The sequence below is a fragment of the Bombina bombina genome, chromosome 9, assembly GCF_027579735.1.
Source record: "Bombina bombina isolate aBomBom1 chromosome 9, aBomBom1.pri, whole genome shotgun sequence".
Taxonomy (NCBI): Eukaryota; Metazoa; Chordata; class Amphibia; order Anura; family Bombinatoridae; genus Bombina; species Bombina bombina.
Genome location: NC_069507.1, coordinates 102,538,035 through 102,563,017, shown reverse-complemented (window position 1 = coordinate 102,563,017; position 24,983 = coordinate 102,538,035). Strand labels below are relative to the sequence as shown.

At 36.3% G+C, this 24,983-nt stretch overlaps 1 protein-coding gene across 1 annotated transcript in view; it reads right to left on the bottom strand.

Annotated features, from left to right (window-relative positions):
• RTN4RL2 (reticulon 4 receptor like 2) overlaps positions 1-24,164 on the bottom strand; it is a 222,908-nt gene extending 198,744 nt beyond the window's left edge. The window contains exons 1-2 of the mRNA XM_053692282.1: positions 24,098-24,164; positions 4,405-4,901 (exon numbers count right to left, since the gene is read on the bottom strand). Of these exons, the coding sequence (XP_053548257.1) occupies positions 4,405-4,901; positions 24,098-24,128 (528 nt within the window). The 5' untranslated portion in view covers positions 24,129-24,164. The remainder of the gene's footprint in view (positions 1-4,404; positions 4,902-24,097) is intronic.
• Positions 24,165-24,983: the final 819 nt, after the last annotated feature.

The following is a 24,983-nucleotide window of genomic DNA, read 5'->3' as shown; positions in this document are numbered from 1 at the left end:
TTACCTATGTGATTACCTTGTATCTATGCTTCTGCAGACTGCCCCCTTATTTCAGTTCTTTTGTCAGACTTGCATTTTAGCCACTCAGTGCTCACTCCAGGATAACTTTACGTGCATGAGCTCAATGTTATCTATATGTTATCTATATGAAACCCATGAACTAACGCCCTCTAGTGGTTAAAATGCATTCAGATTAGAGGCAGTCTTCAATGTCTATGAAATTAACATATGAACCTCCTAGGTTTAGCTTTCAACTAAGAATACCAAGAGAACAAAGCAAAATTGGTGATAAAATTACTTTGGAAAGTTGTTTTTTTGGACTTGACTGTCCCACCATTTGAGTGCTAAGCAATTTCCCACCTAGCTGCTAAGCTGGATCTGAATTTTTTTTTTTTTTAAGATCCCCAAGACTTATACCGTTGGAAAGGTTAGGCGATTACCTTTCCAACAGTGGGTCTTGGGGGTCTGTAGCTGCTTAGATGCCTGAGATACAGGCTTCTAAGCAGAATGCCCCCATTTCCCTATACTGTCCATCTGAGCCGTCGTCAGCAACTGACTGTGAAAATTTGCGACAGCTCAGAGCTGTCGTTAGCACTCAAAGGGTTAACTTCCGTTTCAGGCGGACCCGAAGCGATGGGGCTCCGATGCAGCATTCGCTGCTTAATAAATGGAACACTGTATATTTAACATAAACTGCAAGCAAACCTTCCCTGCTACAGGTTTGAAAATACCACTTCTATGTCCCTTTAATGCAGCACATCCATCCCCTTTTCAAACCATGAAGAATGATAAGGTATAACAAAATCCAGATTCTCAAAGAAATAATTAGTTTGTCACAAATGTAAAATGTTTCCAGTGACCAAGTGCATAGCATCAGATCAATTGGAAATTATCCTTTAGGTTTATTCTTGCAATTTAAATAACTGATTTTGTTCACTGAAACCACCCACCACCACATGAATATGTTGGTGCTTAAGTATTGTCCGTTTTGCATAGGAAGAAATAAGATAAGCAAGTCTGCTCATTCTGCAGACTCAGCCCATTTGAACGAATGTGTTCTTGAGAACAATGGGTGGTGGTTTCAACTATTTAAAAAAAAAAAAAAAAATATATATATATATATATATATATATAAAGGAACAATTTGCCATGCATTTAACACTCTGCAGCTGTTATAGCAAGTCACCGGAAAGTAAATATTATAGAAGAATGTCCTTTTAACTTTTTTTCTCTGGAGATTGGTCCTATTTCAATGAAGTTTATGATTTCTTAAAAACCATGCATAGAACATGTAACTTAACTAAAACATTAAGAATAAAAACATATTTTAATAGGATTAAATTTAAAGGAACAGTCAAGTCCAAAAAAATATTTCATGATTTAAATAGGGAATGTCATTTTAAACAACTTTGCGATTTACTTTTATCACCAATTTTGCTTTGTCCTCTTGGTATTCTTAGTTGAAAGCTAATTCTAGGAGGTTCATATGCTAATTTATTGGACCTTAAAGACTGCCTCTAATCTGAATGCATTTTGACCACTAGAGGGCATTAGTTCATATAGATAACATTGAGCTTATGCACGTGAAGTTACCCTGGAGTGAGCACTGATTGGCTAAAAAGCAAGTCTGTCAAAAGAACTGAAATAAGGGGGCAGTTTGCAGAGGCTTAGATAAAAGGTAATCACAGAGGTAAAAAGTGTATTTATATAACTGTATTGGTTATGCAAAACTGGTGAATAGGTAATAAAGAGATTATCTTTCTTTTTAAACAATAAAAATGCTGGTGTTGACTGTCCCTTTAAAGGGACAGTCTACTCCAGAATTTTTATTGTTTAAAAAGATAGATAATCCCTTTATTACCCAGATTTTCATTACCAACACGGTTATATTAATATACTTTTTACCTCTGTGATTACCTTGTATCTAAGCCTCTGCAGATTGCCATCTTATCTTAGTTCTTTTGACGGCCAATCAGTGCTGACTCATAAATAACTCCACTGGAGTGAGCACAATGTTATCTATATATGGTACACATGAACTAGGGCTGTGTAGTTTTGTTTTGAAAAACTGTCAAAATGCACTGAGATAAGAGGAGGCCTTCAAAGTCTTAGAAATTAGCTACTTAGGTTAAGATTTCAACAAAGAATACCAAGAGAACAAAGCAAATTTGATGATAAAAGTAAATAGGAAAGTTGTTTACAATTGCATGCCTTATCTGAATCATGAAAGTGTAATTTTGACTAGACCGTCCCTTTAACAATGTTATCATATTTTAGCCATTTTTATCAACATTTTTGTCATAGTTTGAGTCTCTCAGTGGTTTAGATATAACCCTTTAACAACATAAATAACAAAAATAAATATAAAACTATGAATTTCTGACTCTACAATTTCCTAAATAACCCAATTTATTTGCCATTGTATAATTCTATCCCACTTTTGTAAGATTTTGTAAAACATTTCAGATATATGCTTCTGATTAAAATAATGAAGTACTTGTTTTATAGTTACATTCTTACATACACATCAGAGCTCACTAAACCATTGGCAGTGCATTATAGTATATATTGCCATACATTTTGCAACACACAACACTTCTCCTATATTCTCCTTTTGATTTGTTGTACTGAAGGACACATTGCCCATCTTCTGTAGAGCAGGATCTAATCCTTGCTATTTCCCCAGAATAGCACCAACCTTTTTGAAGACTTTAAAGCTATAGATCTATCACTTAAAATGGTAATCAGGTGTGGCCTAATCTATTAGCCAATCAATGGTTGGTGGATGCCCAAATGGACATGCTGCCCGTTCAACTCCTTGATGTGAAATAGAAACTCAAGTTTCTATTTCACAACAATCTGACATTAACCATTCAAATAAGGATGCTGTCAGATGTCAATGTTGATGTGCTACGATTTCACACATGCACTAATTGCTACTGTGAGCTTGCGGTAGCAATAACCGGCCATTTGTAATGGCTGATTATTTATTGCGCACTTCTAAATGGGGGAATCTGTCCGTTTATAGGCGCGTGATAAATTAGCGTTCCACTTGTAGCCCATTGTTGTTTAGAGTGTTTGCAGGCACTTTCAGCGTGCACAGGACTTTATTACGTGAGTGTGCCTGACAGTGTTATTCATATACTTAATCGAGACACATCTGGCTCAAACAAGTATTGCAAGTCCAATTGCCTCCTTGACTGCTACCATCAAATAATGAATAAAAAAAAGGAAGGGTGCCTTAAACCTTCTTTTGCCAATGGGCCCATGGGTGGTAATAGTTGCCCATGACTGTTCTACATAAGATTTGACTTTTTCAGGGTCTCTCTTTAGTGACTTAGCTGCACATAAATGGAAAAGGTCTTTCTCCCTTGAAAGAAAGCTTCCTTGCGACTCTAAAACTATACAACATTCAGAAAAATCAGTATACCTTAACTCAAGTTACCCTCCATCAATTAATAAAAAATAATTAAGTTAACCCCTGAATGGTGATGCTTAAAGGGACAGTTTACTCAAAAATGTTTCTCCCCTTTAATTTGTTCCCAATTATCCACTTTACCTACTGGAGTGTATTACATTGTTTACAAGTATTTCCTTTACATTATATTGGCCTGTGAAATAGTTGATTTAGCCTGTGGTATCCCCCACCTATTCTGAAAGTTTCTGGCCTTAGGTCCAAGCTATAGATAAGCTGTGTAAACACAGCCAGCAGAAGAAATTACACTCCCAGTTGGGTATAGAAGAGATAAGGTAATAAAATGCTAATTTTCAATTGTTATCTCCAAGTATTAGTCTTTGGTTTACAGAATATATAAGATAAAGAAGCATGTATATGTACACAATGTGATACAGTAATGAGATCTGATTATACCTACAAGCTCAAACCATTTTATTAGGTTGCGGCTTCAAAACGCAAAATCAGCAATTTCACATACACAAATAAACCATAAAAAGAAAATTCCCATACATTTTATACTCTACAGTTGGCAAAAAAAGTAATTGGAAACACATTAAGGGAAAAACAATTTTACAGTATACTGCCCCTTTAAAGTGATCAATGTTATGTTTCTGCTTTAAGGTTATATGTATTCCAGTTGTAAAGCTTAAAACATTTAAATACATTATATTCATTGAGATTGAATCTGCCCATTGAAGATTATTAGCAGTTTAATTAATGGGTTTACTGTAAGGCTCTTTCCAACAAACATGAATATATATATATTTATACACACACACACACATATATATATATATATATATATATATATATATATATATATATATATATATATATATATATATACACACAGTATACACAAATACTCTTACACTGTTTTATAATGTTTATGGACAACTTGATGTTTTTAAGCACATTTCCTACATACAAATAAATATTTATCTCACCGGCAGCCCGGTTAGGTGGTTGTGCTGTAGGTAGAGGTAGCGTAGGGAGTGGAGGCCACGGAACAAACCGGCTGGCAGCCTTTGGATGTGGCAACGATATAGGTGAAGAGAACGCAGGGAATTGAGGCCATGGAATGTGTCCGACTGTAGTGGTGGTAAGTTGGGATTGTTGCCTAGATCCAGCTCCTCGAGGTGTTCCAGTCCTTGAAAGGTTCCAGGTCGCAGCAAAGATATTCGGTTGGAAAAGAGCCAGAGGACTGATGTCAGAGGAGAGAAAAGCCCTGGACCAAGTTCTGTGATCTGGTTGTTCTGTAGGAAAACTCTGCGTGCCAGGCCAGGTAGAGGAGAAGGAACTCGGGTCAGGTTGTGGGACTGGCAGCTGGCAGTGGGAGGAGAAGGGTAACAGGTGCAAAGAGAGGGACAAGGGGAAGGGGAAGTCGGGTAAGAGATTGAGACGGGGAGGAGAAGGGAGAAACCAAGGAGGTATTGGAGGAAGCCTATAAAGAAGAGGGGAAAAAAAATTAGAGGTGAGAAAGCGAGTGTGAGAACAAAGAGGGTGGTAAGAAATGTTGAGAATATTGAAATATCATGGGAGAGAGGGTAGAAAAGAAAACACATTAACATTTTGTTCAACTTATGATACTTAATAATAATAATATCTCTATATTTTTATTGTATCTATCTGTGGGTCCAGTCCATCAGAATCTACATTCTCACACAGGTTTCCAAATTCAAACCCATTAGAATCCATTCAAAATCATTAAAAACTTGAAGACAAATTAAAGGGACAGTCTAGTCAAAATTAAACTTTCATGATTCATATTGTTCATGCGATTGTAAACAACTTTCCAATTTACTTTTATCATCAAATTGGATTTGTTCACTTGGTATTCTTTGTTGAAAAGCTAAACCTAGGTAGGCTCATATGCTAATTTCTAAGCCCTTGAAGGCACCTCTTATCTCAGTGCATTTTTGGCAGTTTTTCACAGCTAGACAGCGCTAGTTCATGTGTGCCATATAGATAACATTATGCTCACGTCTGTGGAGTTATTTATGAGTCAGCATTGATTGGCTAAAATGAAATACTGTCAAAAGAACTGAGATAAGGGGCAATCTGCAGAGACTTAGATACAAGGTAATCACAGAGGTAAAAAGTATATTAATATGACGTTGGTTATGCAAAACTGGGGAATGGGTAATAAAGGGATTATCTATCTTTTTAAACAATAAGCAGACTGTCCCTTTAAGCTTTTACTTAACCAGTTTTCATACAAATAAAACAAAATTTAATGTTTAATGTTTTTCACATATATGAAATAACAGTTTTAACTACCACGTCCCTTTAATTGTACACTCAATGAATTACGATTAATGGTAAATTTAAAAACCTACATTGAAACACAGTATGCGGTGATCATCAATAAAGAATCTGTTATATTTTATTTTGCAATTTCTTACTTCCTTTTGCTTCCATGAATGCCTGAGAAAAGCCAAACAAAAATGCTTTTGACTGCTTTGAGGCTGCCATGATTCTAAGTGGTATTTATTTTTTAAAAATATTTTGCTGCTATATAATTTTATAACTTAAGTGGTTTATCTAGTTTACAAAGTGGACCTCTTATGGATTGGAATGACTTAGAAAACAATCACCCAAGCTTCTAAAGGATACTAAATGTGTGGCAACTTTAGCTGATTGGTATCTAAAACAAAATATTTTTTTGTTTTACATTTGTATATAACTAAACATTGACTTGCTATTGTTTGTATCTTCATTATAATAAAAAAAGAAAAAGAAATAAACAATAAATAACACTAAACTGAGAAAAGAGAATTTTCCAAACTGCTTAAATTCTCACAGATATTGAATTAATTTAATTCTGAGCATCACTTTGTATAATGTAGGAAATTCAAGGTTACCATAGATAGTATTCTTACATTTTTATTGCGCAATACTCATGTCTCAACACATTAGACAGATTTGCATTTGGTACCAACTATTACTTAAAAAAAAAATCTGTAAAATGTACAATTGTTAAATTTTGGTATGCCTTCAGTTGCGTAAGTGAAAGATGACAACTTAATTTTGAATGTTTGGTGTTCAGAATGAAGATAATCTGTATTATTCACAAAATAAATAAAGGGACGCTGAATCCAAAATTTTTCTTTCGTGATTCAGATAGAGCATGCAATTTTAAGCAACTTTCTAATTTACACCTATTATCAATTTTTCTTCGTTCTCTTGCTATCTTTATTTTAAAAAGAAGGCATTTAAGCTTTTTTTTGGGATCAGAATGGGCCGGCATCTAAACTTACATTCTTGCATTTCAAATAAAGATACCAAGAGAATGAAGAAAATTTAATAATAGGCGTAAATTAGAAAGTTGCTTAAAATTGCATGCTCTATCTGAATCATGAAAGAAAAAAATTGGGTTCAGTGTTAAGTGAAGCTGCCAGTCCCTAAAATAAACATTTTCATTATTTAAACAAAAAATATATTAAACAAATATAGGCTTCATTTATTCATACTTATATGTTGCCTAAACTATATGATGTGCCAAAAAATAAATTTAACTTAGTTTCAATTATTGAGTTTTATAAAAAGAAATATGGCCTGTGTCAGTTATTTCTGGGAGGACGGCTACAATACCGCTCCAGTGCGTATAACACGCAAATGGAACAGACAGTTGTCTTGATAAAGGCTCGACTATGAGCAGAAAAGTCGACATCTGACTTTTTATGAAGATTTCCTAATAAAGTTTAAGATTTTTATAAATACCTGCAAGTGCCCTTACATGAAAAGATTTTATATATATATATATATATATATATATATATATATATATATATAAGTATAGATATAAACAGATATATATATATATATATATATATATATATATATATATATATATATATATATATATATATATATGAATATCTATTTATAAATACTTAAAACATATTCCCCTATGTGAAGAACATTGGAATGCGAAATATTTACAGTAAATACATAGTTTAACACTTTATTAAAAATGAATATTGCATTAATATGATTTTCCATGTTTAAAGAAGGTCACATATTAAAAGTGCATATGCATTTCTGTCAAGAAATGAGCAAAGCAATCTGTAATAATTATTAAAATAATCATAATAGGAGAAGATTCTGGAAAGAGATATTTGTTTTAAAGATAAAATAAAAAAAGTGTAAAATATGTTAAGTGCAAGTGAAAATGTGAATAGAATAGTGAAAACCACAATATCTATATTTTCATTTAATCCCAGTGGAGTCAAATTTATTTGTAGATCCAAAATGTCTGTCTGTATGTCTGAGATTAATCAAATGGCTCTAAGATCTAGGTATTTGTTCAATGGGGAAACACATACATCTCCTACTGTATTTAGCATATCGATGAAAAATTTTTCTTCCTCCAATCGTTGCGTACCCCCTTTGGCGTCCAGCTGGTGGGGCACGCAACGATTGGAGGAAGCAGGATTTGTGCACATGCTCAGTAGTAGCTGATTGTGAACTTTATCCAAAAAGTCCCCAGTATCATTGATATATGAATTGCCAAGGTTCATATATCAAGGATACTGGGGACTTTTTGGATAAAGTTCACAATCTAAACTTGTCAGGCAATAAATGTATACTCTTTACTTTAGACGAGAGCAGCTTATATACTGCCATAAAACATGAAAGTGGAATTTCAGCAGTCATGAAGGTGCTCTATACTGATAATAAGTACTCCCCAGCACAAAAAATGTTTTTTTTAAATCTATTGAGAGTTGTTTTGTATCAGAATTATTTCTTGTTTCAAGATACATTTTATCTCCAGCTCCAAGGAACAGCCATGGGTTCCAATGTCGCCCCCACATACGCGAATATATTCATGAACATGTATGAGGAAACATTTATCTATGAGAATACATTATTCCTGCAGTATGCAGTGGCCTGGTGGCGGTATATAGATGATGTATTCGGTGTGTGGTGTGGCGACATTGGAACCCTGGAGGAATTTGTCGCTGAACTCAATTGCAGTACTGACTATCAAATTTTGCCTCACTGCAAGTGAGGTTCAGGTTGACTTTTTGGATACCACTGTATATCTTAGGGAGGGCAAAATCTGTACAGATTTATATGTTAAACCTACTGATAAGAATGGTCTTCTACATTATCAGAGTTTTCATCCCAGAAGCACAGTTAGGTCATTACCTAGAAGCCAGTTCCTGAGGGTACAACGTATTGTATCAGAAAAACATAGACTACATAATAGATTACACAGTATGGCAAAAAAATTTGAGGATAGAGGTTACCCTGTAGCGCTGGTTCAGAAGGAACTAGCTAGAGTTCAATCTAGAGAAGATCCAACTCCAAAAAAGGAGGATAAACGAATGGTAGTAGTTATGGATCATAACAATCATGGTAGTGAGATTATGAGTGTATTAAAAAAACACTGGCATATCCTACAGGGTTGCCATCCAGGAGTTGCTGAATTTGCATTACCCCCCATGCCTGCTTACAGAAGGAGGAGAAACCTCAGAGATGAGTTGATACACACAGACATTGGAAGTGCAAATAAAAAACATCAAAGTTATATATCTGATAAAAACCATGGTTGCTATCCCTGTCTGGGATGTGGCAACTGCAATTCGATGATTAAAGGCTCTCATTTTGTACATCCCCTCACTGGTAGAAAATTTCTAATAAAAGGTTTTTTCACGTGCGATACTGCTTTTGCTATCTACCTCATAAAATGCCCATGTGGAAAAATTTACATTGGGGAGACGACTTGCCGTGTCCGTGATAGGATAGTACAACATAAAAGCAATATCAGATGTGGAAATTTAGAGGCACCAGTGTCAGGTCACTTTATCCAATGTGGTCATAATATTAGTCAGGTTCGTTTTCAAATCATTGATGCAGTGTCGCGTCCCAGACGGGGGGGGTAATAGGAAGTTAATCCTTAAAAAGAAGGAAGCATTTTGGATATACAAACTCAATGCTATGCAACCTTTGGGTCTAAATAAAGAATTGGATTATACTCTATTTTTGTAGTCATTTCATTTTAAAAATTGCTGCATTGGGGTTTCTTTTTAATATGCTGTAATGATATTATGTCAATATCGATATCTGTATGAGCCATTGCTATGTATATATATGTTTTTGTATTGATTTTAATTGCTATCCTGCACTAAGGTGAAATAAGAATGTAAAATTCTAATGTTTGATGTAATAAAATAAGTAACCACTAGGTGGGGCTGTTAAGAGGTGTTAATTGAACACCTGTGTACAGGTAGGCCTTTATAAGGATTGAACAGTGTGTTTGAGCTTTGTATGATTAAGGGTCTTGTACCCGAAAAGTCACTGTTTTATTCCAGTATGTGGAAATAAAGATTTTTTATATTGCAAGGTGCTGCCTCTCTCTGTGGATTTGTGAATATTAAGGGATTACAGCACCCTTCTTGGCCTGCACCTGACAGTGGAGTTGAGCTACAAAGTGTTATATTTGACATGTGATCACTGTGACTGGCTGTCACAATGATCACATGCCCATGGGGGCACTTTTTATGGCATGACTGGACTGCCTCACTCTTGAGGCATACAGTGATTGCCCAGTGAGACGGATTCCAGCATGCATTGCAATATGCTAGTATCTAGGCTCCATTTTAAGTAACTGGCTGTCACAGTGATTGTATACACAGTAACAGTCATATATGACTCACTGTACTGTTGCTGGATTGCCTCACATGCAGGTATCTAGCAACATCATGAGAAACACGCTGATCCCAGCGTGTATCTCATGTAATGAACGCATCCCTGATCCTGATCACTGACAGGCATACGATCACTGGGACACCATGTCCCTGCAATTACTAGCCTGTGGTGGCCTCCATTATGCTATTTCTGCAATACTTCACTTGTTAGGCATGGAGAAAAAGCATGGTTTTGCCACTGTAGGATAGACCCTTTCTCTGACAGCCCAGGACACAGCCACCTTAAAGGCATTATTTATTTATTTATAAAATATTTTTCCAGGAAGGATACATTGAGATTTCTCTTGTTTTCAAGTATGTTCTGGGACCACAAAACATTGCAATGATACAATAGTGTACAATAAAATACAAAAACAATAATAATACAGAATATATGCAAACATTTAACATAGAACTGGTAGGACATATTTAATCAACCATGACAGGCACATTCTGTTTTGAGATATGTAGAGAGGGATCTCTTAAAGGATATTAGGCTTGGGGAAGTTTTTAAAGTGTGATGGAGGTCATTCCATGATTGTGGTGCTCTGTAGGAAAAGGAGGATCGAGCTGCTTTCTTTTTGTATTGAGGCAAGCTAAATAATGTGCTGGTACTGGATCGGAGGTTATAGGAGGTGGGAATAGCTGGGGAGAGCATTCTGCTCAGGTAGGGCGGGGGCTTCCCAGAAAGGCTCTTAAACACAAGGCAGGAAAGATGGAGGGTGCGTCTGGATTCCAGTGTTAGCCAGTTTAGTTATTTTAGCATGTCACAATGGTGGGTCCTGTAGTTACATTGTAGCACAAAGCGGCAGAACGAGTTATACAACGTATTAAGCTTATTAAGATGAGTTTGCAGTGCAGGTGCATATACTACGTCCCCATAATCCATGATAGGCATCAACATTTGCTGTACAATCTTTTCCTTAACTGTAGGGCTGAGGCAGGATTTGTTTCTGTACAGGGCACCTTGTTTTGGATAAAGTTTAGATGCAAGAGTGGACTGGTCAGCGTGCAATTGGATTTTGTTTTGATGCGAAGATGGGAATTTTGTAATTTGTGTAATTTAGGTCCCGTTCCAAAGATCATTGTGACAGTTTTGTCAGTGTTTAGGAAGAGTTTGTTTTTTGAGATCCACTTTTCTACCTCTGTGAACTGGTCTTGGAGCACTGCTTCAAGCTGAGACAGATCAGAATTGTTTGCATAGATTACTGTGTCATCTGCGTACATGTGTACAGTTGATGATTTGCAGACATTAGGTAGATCATTTATAAATAATGTGAATAGTAGGGGGCCGAGAATGGAACCTTGGGGTACACCACACGTGACTGGGAGAGGGAGTCGCTGTCAGAAATGGAGACATATTGTGATCGATCCGATACATATGATCGAAACCAGGTTAACGGACGATCAGCAATACCTGAGTTTTTTAGTTTGAGCAGTAGTATGTCGTGGTCCACTGTGTCAAAGGCCTTTGCAAAATCAAGGAAAATAGCTCCAGTTAGGTCTCCTTGTTCCATGCCAGTTTGGATGTCGTTGCAAACTTTTAGGAGGGCAGTTGTAGTGGAGTGATTCGGGCGAAAACCTGATTGATTAGGGGTCAGATAGTTAGATTGTTGGTAATACTCACTTAATTGCGTATGGACGCATTTTTCTAAGATTTTTGACAATACTGGAAGCAAAGATATAGGGCGATAATTACAAACCAAGGTTAACTCCCCACTTTTATGGATAGGCACTACTCTTGCAGTTTTCCAAAGTTTGGGTATGTATCCAGACACCAAGGATTCGTTAATTAGGGTTGTGATCGGTTTAGCAATTGCCGGCACACTGAGCTTCAACAGCATTGCTGGGATTTGATCAGGTCCAGACTGGTTTTTCATTTTTATATTATTAAGGTGTTTCTTAATTACATTGATAGGTACAGGTCTAAAATTGAACTTCTCTATATTGGGTCTTTGCTGATTAAGTGGGGCCTGATCCACATTTGTAGTTTCAGGATGTGTGTCATTTATTAGTTTGTCAATCAGGGTGGTGGAGCATCCGACAAAATAACTATTAAAGGCATTTGCTACTTCTAAGGGGAGTTGCAGGGTATGGTTGTCCACAGTGACAGTGGGGGGTTGGGAGTGGATTGGAGGATTTTGTAAGTTATTTATGAGTTTCCAAAACTTTCTAGGGTTTAATATGTTATTGTTCAGATTTTCACAGAAATATTGGGCCTTGGCCAATTTTGTTTGTTTAGAGCATATATTTCGCCATTTTCTATATACACAGTGATCGCTCATAGAGCCTGTATGTTTGAATTTTGACCACAATGACAGCCTCCACACCCTGTATTACGTCTGTGCCTAAAGGTACATGAAACTCCAATTTTTTTTCATAATTCAGACAGAAAATACCATTTTAAACAACTTTTTTCAATTTTGCATCAGTGTCTTAGTTTCCTTTGTCAAAGGAGCAGCAATGCAATAATGGACGGTAGCTAAACACATTCAATGAGCCAATGTAAAGAGGCCACCAATCAGCAACTAGCTCCGTTTAGTGCTTTGCTGCTTCTGAGCCTACCTAGGTATGCTTTTCAGCAAAAGATACCAAGACAAAGGGTTTACCGTGGCCAACGTCACTCTAGCACAACTAATATTTTTATTTTTTTTAAAAGCTTTATTGTACCAAATAGAAACATACATTATACCTTATACAGATACAGGATTTTCTAGAGCTGTTACATTAAATAGAATAGGAGAACAACTTGTTTAATGATCAAGTGATAGTGGATAGGGTCAAAAGATCACCCTTTATTTCTTCTTATAGTCCGTGATCTTATCATAGTTTCTCTTGGCATTCAGTAGTGTAATCCTCAAATATAAAATGCCCTGTATTGCCAATGCAGTATGGTATATATTAATAAAAACAATTAACCAAAAACAAATAACCCTGATGTAAGTAAGAATATTACGAGTTATTATAAAATACATACTTTAAATAAAATACAATGTGCAGAATATGAGGACATGTTTTGTATTACTCCATGGAATTTTCACCAGTAAGAGAGGGCTGACTGTTCATCTAGTCGTGGTGTGTAAGGATGGAAGGGAGTGTATATATTCCTCCCATAGGAACCGGATTAACAGGTAATCCTCTATTTTGTGTAATTTCGAGTAGTGATATTGTTCTAATTCTATAGCTGTGGTTACCCTGTCTCTCCAAAAACCCGTAGACGGCAAAGTGGAACATTTCCAATAGTATGGAATGTATTGTTTAGCCATGTTGATCATGATAGTGAGCAATTTGAGTCTAAGTTTGCATTTCAATTGAGGGAAGTAATTGAAGAGACAGGTCCACGGGGTGAGTGGAAGGGAGATGCCTATGACTAGCTCTATTTCCCTACCTATATTGGACCAGTAGGTTTGTGCAATAGGGCATGACCACCATATATGTGTGAAAGTACCTTTCTGCGCACAACCTCTCCAACAATCAGTACTGGAACCTGGGAATATTCTCCCTAGTTTATCGGGGGTATAATGCCATCTACAAAGAAGTTTTATATTCATCTCCATTATAGTCATAGAGGAAGCAGATGAGCTCATCTGTTTATATATATTATTCCATATCTTGGCTGATTGTTGATCGTTAAGCTCGACTTCCCAGCTTGCTTTGTGAGATGGAGGGTGGGCTGCGCGATGGGAAAGTAATAGTTTATACGATATTGACAGGATTCCCGTGTTTGGAAAAGGTAAATAACATAATGACTCAAAGGTCAAAGGTCGAATTAAGTTATTTTTATCTACGTGCGTCGAGATATAGTGTAGGAGTTGATGATGTATTAGCCAATTGTTAAGGAAGGGGCCCATAATCTCAAGTAATTCTTCTTTAGACTTAAGTTTTCCATTTTGGAAGATTAAGTAATGGCGTATCATTTGTGGAAGTGAGTGTATTTCAGGAGTATGTAGTATGGAATGGAGAGGAGTTGTGGGATTGCCTATCAAGGGTGTTAAAGGGGAAAGGGTGTGGAGATTGTTTTGTAGCCCTTCAGAATTTTTTCCCATGTTCTAAATGTTTCTTTAACTAATAGAGGGAGTTTTAGGGAGCTCTGTTCTCTTTTAGATTTGAGCCAACATGTTCTAAAACTACCCATTCCTTGTGGTTGGCGTTCCTGCACCAGTCCACAATTCTAGTCATAAGAGTCACATAACGATACCATAATAAATTGGGGACTCCAAGCCCACCATCGGCCGTAGTCCGATATAAAGTATGTGTAGCTATTCGTGGGCATTTGTGATCCCATATGTATGAGTTTATGATTTTCTGTAGTTGGTGTAAAATTGAGTCAGGGATAGGAATGGGCAAAGTCTGAAGGACATAAAGGATTTTAGGGAGTATTACCATTTTAACGGCATGTACCCAACCTAGCCATGAGATTGATTTATTAGACCAGGAGTGCAATGTGGAGATTATATGGTTTTTTAAAGGTACAAAATTTAAGGGGATCATTTTATTTAGATGCGGGGTGATTAGGATTCCCAAGTACTTAAGTGCTGTCGGTTGGTGTTTAAATTGCTGTGAGTGAAGTATACGTAGATCGTCAGACGATGTCTCTATACTAATGAATTCTGATTTAGTTTTATTAATATGGAAATGAGATAGGGTTCAATATTCGCAGAAGAAGCGCATTAAGGGGGGAATAGAGGTGCTAATATTTGTAAGTGTGAGTATGACATCATCAGCATACACTGAGGTTTTATATTCCCGTTTCCCAATGGTAATGCCTGTTTTTGCTAGTGAGTTTCCAATGTTGGGGACAATGGGCAGCCCTGTCGTGTGCCATTTTGAATTAGGAAAGGAGAAGACAAGGAATAATTTAATTTAACTTTAGCTGTAGGGGCGTTATATAGAGCAAATATTTTATGGGTAAACTGATCGTCGAATCCGAATTTTCGTAGAGTATGGGATAAAAAAGGCCAGCTAAGGCCATCGAAAGCCTTTTCGGCGTCTAACGATAATACTATGGAGGGAATTTGATTGTTAACGGCATAATCAATAATATTTAATATTTTGGTGGTGTTGTCTCGGGCTTCCCTGCGGGGAGTAAACCCCACCTGGTTAGTATGAATGATATTTGGGATGATTTTGTTTAATTGTGTAGTGAGAATTTTAGCATACAATTTAATATCCAAGTTTAGTAGGGAGATTGGGCGAAAGTTTGAAGGTGTTGTTGGTGGTTTGCCTGGTTTTGGGATCACTACTACGTGTGCCTCTAGCATTGAGGAAGGGAAGTTTGCACCATCCAATATTGCATTAAATATCTCCATTAGGTGGGGTATTAGGGTATCTTGGAATATCTGGTAGTATTTGGCAGAGAGACCGTCTGGGCCGGGACTTTTCCCGGGTTTGAGTGTCTTTATAGCTAATAAGATTTCTTGTGTAGTAATTTGCGAGTTAAGGTCTTTCAATTGATCATCAGTAACATTCGGGAGTGGGCAGGTCTGAAGGAAATGTTCTATCTCTTGGGAGATTTGAGTAGGGGGAATTTCCGAGGGTATGTTAAATAAGTTAGAATAATAAGTATGGAATGCTTGTAGGATAGCAGGGGTGGTTTTTTGAGGAGGTGTACCTGGAGGGTGAATTTCATAAATATGTTACTTACGTTTTTTCTTTCTAAGGGACCTAGCTAAGTATTTACCCGCTCTGTTACTTTCAAAATGGAATAAACTATTTGTCTTCCTCTTCAGTGCATGATATTCAATCTGCAGGAAGTCCTCGAGCGTTTTTCGCACCCTCGTGACCTCAGTTAAAATGGAAGAGTCAACCGGGGATTGTTTATGTTGGAATTCTAATCGTGAGAGTTCAGCAGTCAAGTCCAAATACGTGTCTCTGTGTTGTTTATTAGTCTGTGACTTTAGTTTTATGAGTTCTCCACGGATAAAGCATTTGTGTGCTTCCCATACTGTAAATTGACTAGGCACAGAAGGGGTATTAATAAGGAAGTACTCATTCAAGGTCTTGTTTATTTTAGCAATGTGCAAACTTTGCTTAAAAGGGCATCATCTAATGTCCAGAGAAAAGGAGTGGTTGTGCGTTCTGGTCAGTTAAAAGAGAGCATCATTGCTGAGTGGTCCGACCAGAATGTGGGTGAAATGGCGCATTTGGTGATTTGAAAAAGGCCTGATTGATTAGTAAATATATAGTCTATGCGGCTATAGGATTTATTGGGGTAGGAGTAAAATGTGTAATCTTTTGTGGTTGGATTCACAAATTGCCAAGAATCATATAATTTATGAAGTTTGAGATTTTTCCAGAAGTATGTAAGAAATTTAGTGTGTGGTTTGGAGAGTGGATTTGTACTATCCAGTTGAGGTTGAAGAGGAAAATTAAAATCCCCTCCTAAATATATAGGGCCATTAGAGGTATCTAACAATTTATTAAACATTGTGGTGAAAAATGCTTTGGGAGTTACATTAGGGGCGTAGATATTTATAAGTGTAATCGGTTGACCATAAAGGAGCCCTATCAGTCCTAAGAGTCTATCCTCCTTATCGGACATTTTGTGTAACAACGTGAAGGGTAAGGTTTTTTTAAGCAATATGCTAACCCCTCATTTTTTGAAGGGTCCTGAACTGTGAAAATGTTGAGTGTATGTGCGACCCAGATATTTTGGCCAGTGATTTTTCTTGAAATGAGTTTCTTGTAAGTAAATAATGTCTGCTCCTCGTTTTGCCAGGTCAGAGAGCACTTTTGAGCGTTTACAGGGGGAATTCAGTCCCTTTGCATTCTGTGACACTAAAACTAGAGGGTGGGGTCCTTTGGAATGTTGAGTGGTCATAGCTTAAGTGTAAGAGTAAAATAAGATAAGACACCTAGATTATACACAAAACAAACAGTCAGAAGGTGTGTGAACCATGCCTCCTCTGCGTAAAGAATGTACAATGTCGAAATGTATGCATACAGGGTAAAAAAACAGTAAACCATTAATTTTGAACAGGTTATAACGATTATATAAACATAAAAATTAACATATAAAAAAGCAAACATTTCTACAAGTCTAAAATTAGACATATATTAGAGTAAAACAAAAAGTCTTAAGGGGGAAATTGTCACAGACCTCTCACTTTGATATAAATATTTATTTTCTCCATCTCTTCACTTAGCAAAGCCTTGTGGAAGAGGAAAGGAGAGTGAGTAGACTTGTGAATCCTGGGGGGGGGGATAACAAGTATTACACATAATGATGACCCGGAGGTCAAGGGACATACGATACCTGACCATGTGATTCATCCTTCATTATGAGCGTATTAAATAACTGGGCTCAATTGAACATTTAGTAATATGGAAAACTCAGATTTAAGTCTCTTCAGTCTCGGAGAGACGAGGGGAAAACTGCGAGGAAGGTCCACAAATCTCTGTAGCTTGTCTGCGATCCAGATTCTTGCGTGGCATTTTGGTTTGCCATCTTGCAATGTTTGGTTTTGTCCTCTTAGGCAGCGCCTGGAGGAAGGAGGACGTAGGGGAAGGTGTTGTTAGTTGGTCTATTCCCAAGTCTTTACAGAAATATGGTATATCCTCTGGTAAGTGACAAACAAAATGCCTATCATTCTGTATAACCACTAGTTGGACGGGGAATCCCCATCTGTAAGGAATTTTCTTGGTGCAAAGCAGTAAGGTCAGAGGGAGAAATTCTTTCCTGATCTGTAGAGTTCTTGTGGAGAGATCTTAATAAAATTGTATTACATTGCCTCTGAATTTAATAGGTTGTTTTCTCCGAGATTGGGTTAGCAACATCTCTTTTTCAATAAAATTCTTAAATCTAATAATGACATCCCTAGGGGGAGCATTTTCTGGAGGTTTGGGTCGGAGGGCTCTGTGAGCTCTTACCCACAGGATGTCATTTGGGTAGGCAGGTTCTTTGATAGAAGTGAATAAGGATTGTAGGTATTCTGGGAAGTCTCTTGGGAGAATTGATTCAGGGATTCCGCGGAGTCTTAGGTTTTTCCTTCTGCCTCTATTTTTGAGGTCATCAATTTTATCCATTAACGCTGTAATTGTTTCTTGTTGTGTTGACGTCTTGTCTTTAATTCTCTGAATGTCATCCCTCACCTCCTCAGTTTCAGCTTACAACATGTCTACCCTAGATCCTAAATTATGTAGATCTTGTTTCAGTTCTGTGAGCTCTTCGCGAAGACAGGATCTGAAGATGTCTGAAATCTCCTTTTTAGTTGCGAAATGTGATAAGAGCGAGGCAGAGATGCTCTCATGTGTGATAGGTGTTGATGAAGATTCAACTGCAGGGCCTGTCGGGCTCGAGGAAGGTGTTTGCTTATGTTGGGATCCAACAATGGAAGCTGGATGCTCTGTAGCAAAAAATGACGGCATGGTATGGGATTTAGTTGTAACTTGTTTTGTGATCCTCTCAGATTTTGATTGCCTTTTGGCCGCCATCACTATATGTTGAGTTATTTACCCACAACAAAACCTGGGTATAAAGAATAATAATAAAATAGGGTGCAGTCTTGAAATGACTTTTATTTGACTAAGTCAGGTGTAAGTCTGCTGAAGAATTGTCACATATCCCTGAACAAGTTCATGGAGTAAAACTGTGGGCCAGCAGTCAGGGCCTGAGCATAGAAAACAAATTGTCTCCTAGTTTTTGATTGAAAAGAGGATGTTATATATCTTCTTAGGGATAGGAGTATAGGAAAGCAGCACAAGAATTAGATGTAATAGCACTGCTTGTTAAGACTGAGCTTTGGGTTGCTTGGTATACTGTATGTTAGATCCTTGCCATTAGTCTAGATGGTTCAGGGATGAGAAAGTGTCCCCTGACCTGCTACAGCAACCTCATGTACCCGGTTGAGGAAATCAGCATGGCTGTTGTCAGCACAGGAAGACAAGGGTGAAATGAAAAGTGTGTTTGGTCCCTTTAAAGTCTATGATTCCCAAGCCAAACCAATGTGCACAATATTAGATTAAAGTAACCGGTGACTGCAGCGTTATAGAGGAAACTGGGTACCTTATGCTTCTGCGTGTTGTGCAGAGCGTGGAGAAGTTATCAAGATGGTGTCGGGTATAGCGTGGCTGCCGAAGTTATGAGTTGAGCGGCTCTCTGCCGGTTAGGTAAAGGGAAACAAAGGCTCCAATTCAGGGTTCCGATTATTGTGTGGAGCGTAGGTCACAGCGTTAGCTGTGATTAATATAGCATGGCTCCTCTTTCAAGCTTCCACCTCTCAAATTGCAGCGCTATCGCTAGATGCAGCCAAACAAAAGCTGATGTCCAAGCTGTCTGCTTTGTGGTCTAACGAACTCCTCTGGGTCACTCTGTGAGTCGATGTGAGGTAGTTTATTTGCCCAGGATTGGCTTTGTAAAAGGTCTGTGTCACAGAGCTCCGGAGTTATGCAGCCATTTTAGCTGCTGCTAGGCTCCACTCCCTAGCACAACTAATATTTTTAATCAATATTTTGCAAACATGGTAACTTGCGCTCATATTACAAGTTGAAAGTTATAGTTTGTACTTGAGCAAAACCGAAAACTGCGCTAGAATATTTAGCACGACTTGAGACCTGAAGTAAAGGATATGGGTAAAAAAAAAGTTGCACAAAACACATCAAAATATAGTATTAAACTCATATATACTTTTTAATAAAATATATATCATTTATAAATTAATAAAAAAAGTTGTTAAAAGGAATATGGCCGGAAAGGGTTCCAATGTATAGTGTGTATGTATGTATATATATATATATATATATATATATATATATATATATATATATATATATATATATATATATATATATATATATATGTATATGTATGTATGTATGTATTTGTGTTTATATGTAAATATGTATGTGCACATATACATACACATAAACATGTATTTATATATATACACACACTTTTGAGTCCTTCCTAGTCAAATACCTTGAAACATGCAATATCATTTTTAATATTTTTTCATGTGTTTTGAATATAAATACTAGAAATTCCTGTTATTCACATAGAAGAAAATGTACTTTTTATATATATATATATATATATATATATATATATATATATATATATATATATATATATATATATATATATATATATATATATATACACAGTGTATATATTCAGTATATATATATATATATATATATATATATATATATATTTACACATGTAGTATGTATATATATATATATATATATTCTATACAATATAAATCTTTACATTTATCTATATCTTTATATATTCATATAGATATAGATTTATATTTTACAAAAATATTCAGATATATATAGAAATAAATATTTAAAAATAAAAAGAACATTTTCTATTATATCAAGAACATAAGAATGTTAAGTATTACTAACACTTTCGGGTTTAGTGCAGTTGGTCTAGCACAGTTTTGGGTTAGTGCACGAGCAATAACTGATAGTTTTAGTCTATGAGGAAAAGGAGTAAGTGTGGTTGCGATATCCGAAGTTAGTGTGCCTAAGTCTTGCACGCTAACTTTTTACTTTCAACTTGTAATATACCTGCTAACCGTCCAAGATTATTTTAGTGCATCACTTGTAATCTGGCCCTAAGAGTTTTCCGTAGTTTGACACAATGGGGCATATTTATCAAAGTGCGAGGGGACATGATACAATGTAGCGTATCATGTCCGCTGCACATTGATAAATGCCGACAGCATACGCTGTTGGCATTTATCATTGCACAAGCAGTTCACCAGAACTGGTTGTGCAATACCCCCCCCTGCAGATTCGCGGCCCATCCGCCACTAGCAGGGGGTGTCAATCAACCCAATCGTATTCGATCTGGTTGATTTCTGTCCGCCACCTCAGAGTAGGTGGACAATGGGCATCAAGCTCCATTCGGAGCTTGATAATTCGGCCCCAATCTCTCCGTTTGTAAGATAAAACAGGGAGACTGCAGGGTAAAATGTTTAGAGAATATGCATTAAGGCTGTGACACACTGAGAGCAGTGCGGCATGCAGCGTGATAATGCGACTGTGCCGGCTCAGTATGTCCTGCCTTTTCATCTCTGCACGCTCAGCCACATCAGGTCGCGTAGCTGAGCGCTCAGAGTTTAAATATTTGAACTTCAGAATGGATGCGACTCGGAGCGAAGCAAATACTTCGCCTTACACCGCATCGCTTGCAGTGTGTCACAGCCTTAAACCTGGCAGATAACTATCAGCTATGCCCATAGAATGTCCCTGTTCAGCACACAAACAGAAGCAGGGAAATTTATTTTACAAGAAAAAAAACAATACACTTTGAAATTTCACTGCATATTTTGTATCTGTAGTGGAGTTTTATTACAATCTCTATGTGCATTTCTCCTGTGTATTTTCAATACAAATTTTAATTTTACCATAAAGTGCATTTTTAAGATTTATTTATTATTTCATACGATTTTAAATTACATTTGTTTATGAACCCTATTGTAATAAATATGTCTTCTTCACATACCTAAATGTAGGGAATACCCCTTTGCGAGACACACTGTTCTGTTATATATATATATATTATATATATATATATGTATTCTGTGTATGCTTAATACAATTCTTATAAAACATAACAACCAGCTATACATTAATCAAGGTTCTTCACATAACTGCATATTACATTTATGAAGATAATCACCCTTTCTAATCACCAACATTGTATCAATAGCCAATAACCACAAATCCACACTTTAAATTATCTGCAGCATTATCTCATTTCAGTGATGTAATCATTGCCCAATCTATCTGTAATGAGCAGTGACAAATATAAATGGTGATAAATTTGCGTGTGTCTTTAAAGGACCACTCAATGCAGAGAATTGCATAATTAATAAGTGCATCATAAAAAGGCAATGATTTAACACCTACTCTGAATTTCAAATACGCAGTAGATTTTTTTCAGGCAAATTTATTTTTTCTTCTATATTCCTACAACCTGTATCATGTGACAGACATCAGCCAATCAACACTAGTATACGTATACCCTGCAAGCTTGTGCACATGCTCAGTAGAATCTTGTTCCCCAGAAAGTGTGTATATAAAGAGATTGTGCAAAATTTCATAATAGAAGTACATTAGAAAGTCTCTTAAAATTGCATGTTCTATCTGAATTATAAAGGTTTATTTTGACTTGAGTGTCCCATTAATTATGATAAGATCCCTATTAAATCGTATAAATGAACTGTGGGGGAATACTTTATTCTGTAACTTGTTTTGCTGGGCATATGATATATGTTTGTAAGCATCAACAACATAAATAGTGTCCAATATACATGACCCCCCACACCTACGTCACTAGGGGTGATAAGTGATACCAGTCTTCTTAGTGCACCATTAATACAGCTACCTTAGTTGAAATAATACTAATAAAACCTTAGCAAGTACTAAATTCCGTTTCATGACAGTTTTAATTGCTCCAAGTATCCCAGTGCAGTAATAATGCCTCTATAATCCAAGCTCTGTAATAATACTATTATCAGCTATAAAAACAGTCAAATTAAGCCAATTTCTCATGATAAAAAAGCAAAAGCAAATTGACCCTGGTTAGAAATAAAGGCAACATTCAATTGCCCTTTAGTAATAATATTTAGCTAGGTCTGCTGTATAGTAATTGGTGCAGCTACACATTTTATACCAACATCTTTGACACAAAAGGGTAATGATACAATTGTTTTCTTCAAATGAAATCACACATACACTTTGGCAGCAACAATACATATCACCCAACCTTCACTGTACATTAACAGTCATACATATTCTGTTTTTTGGGTAACATTAACCTATCTTTATAGGGCAGTAATATATAATTAACCTACAAATCCTTCAAAATCCCAGAGATCAAATATAACCTATAGAAATCTATTATCAGTAGGCAACAATAATATAACTTCCACCTTTGGACAATGCAAACACCATATATAATATTTAAACAGCTCGTCATCAAATTCCTTTATTAAAAAAAAAAGTATCAATTCCCACTTCACACTGTGTATAGTAATATAAATCCTATGACCCCCAACATAAACAATATACCTGCCAAGTAATGATACCCCTTACACCAATCACCCACAGGGACTATAAAAACAGGGCATTTAATATCCTTACAACTTTCATTAGAAGAAATATTACCCATAACTCCACTGGGCAGTAAAAATTCCTTTTAATTCCTTTCAGTTACAGGGAAATAATAACCATTATTGCACCAATAACAAAAACAATACATTTGTCACCCCAATGTTGTTATAGTATGATTACTTCCCTTGGGAAGAAACAATGTTTTGCTATCCCACATTAAAAATAATACTAATACCCACATCTAGTATCACAAGCTCAGAATTAATACCCCTGCCCCCTGGCAGCAGTATCTATGCCCATGTATCAACCAATTTTATTGATTCCCAAAGTAGTTTCTCACATAGTTATTTTGAATTCACAGGACCTAGTTTCATTTATTAGTTGATTGACATATTAACAGGACCAGCATCCGTTTATCTGTCACAACTCAGTATGATCAGTAGACCCTTGCTTTGAATTCAGAGCCCAGTATTTATTTAGCTGCTGAAACTTGATCTGACAGCAAACATGAAATATTCACAGACTGGTCAACTTCTCTATCTTTTGTGTACCTCGCTTGTGTTACCTGTATCACTCCCTCAGCACCTAACCTTTATATCCCCCTCTCTTCTATATAATTCCCCAATATTGTCGCCTTTACCTAATGCAATGTCACTCCTATCCCCTCCTTTTAACCCTTAATTTTATCACCTTCACAGTTTTCTCACTTTGTTTCCTACCCCATCTTTTACAGTTCTCTCATTTTTTTTTCACACTCACATTCACTATATTCTATCACATTGTCACATTTTATCTCACTCTCTCACCCACCCTCTGTCTATCATATACTCTCCCTCTCTCTCTCTTAAACTGTCTAATACTCATACTTTCTTACCTCGCAGGGTTAGCTCGCTCTCTTTTCGCATCCTTGTCTCTGAAGTGGCTATGAGCGAGGGAGTGAGAGAGGGAGGAGGTGACAGCTGAGGAGAGAGGAGGGGAGGGAGGGAGGAATGGGATTATATTTTCATGTTCAGTGCAGTCACTTTTTGCAGAGCTATACCCAGAGCCCTGTTTGATGCATATGTTTATCAGCAGGGTGCTCTGTATGTGTACCTAGATGTAGCAATGCAAACTATTACTGTGCAACAATGTATAATATTTAATAAAAATAATAGATACATTCATATGTTGAAGTGTACTACTAATGTAGGTAAAACAAGATCATACAGTACTGATATTATACAGATATTATACAGCCCCATGGCAGTGTATGAGGTGCTGAAATGATAGGGTTCTGGGCAAAGTATGTTTGTGCATTAAAGTTCAGCTTTTGTTGACAGTGTATATGATATTTGGCTAACAATATTCACAATATCTGTAGTTGGCAGTGTGTTATTTTCTGTTAAAATAGTTTCAAGCTTTAATATAGATAGATAGATAGATAGATAGATAGATGATAGATAGATGAATAGATATAGATATATCTATTGATATATATAGAAAGATATAATCAAAAATAATATTTTTAATATTTTTTATCAACAACCCTATTTCAGCTATTTATGTTTTATATATATATATATATATATATATATATATATATATATATATATATATATATATATATATATATATATATATATATATATATATATAATATATATATATATATACAGGTAGCCCTCAGTTTACACCGGGGTTAGGTTCCAGAAGGAATGGTTGTAAATTGAAATCATTGTAAACTGAAGCCCAGTTTATAATGTAAGTCAATGGGAAGTGAG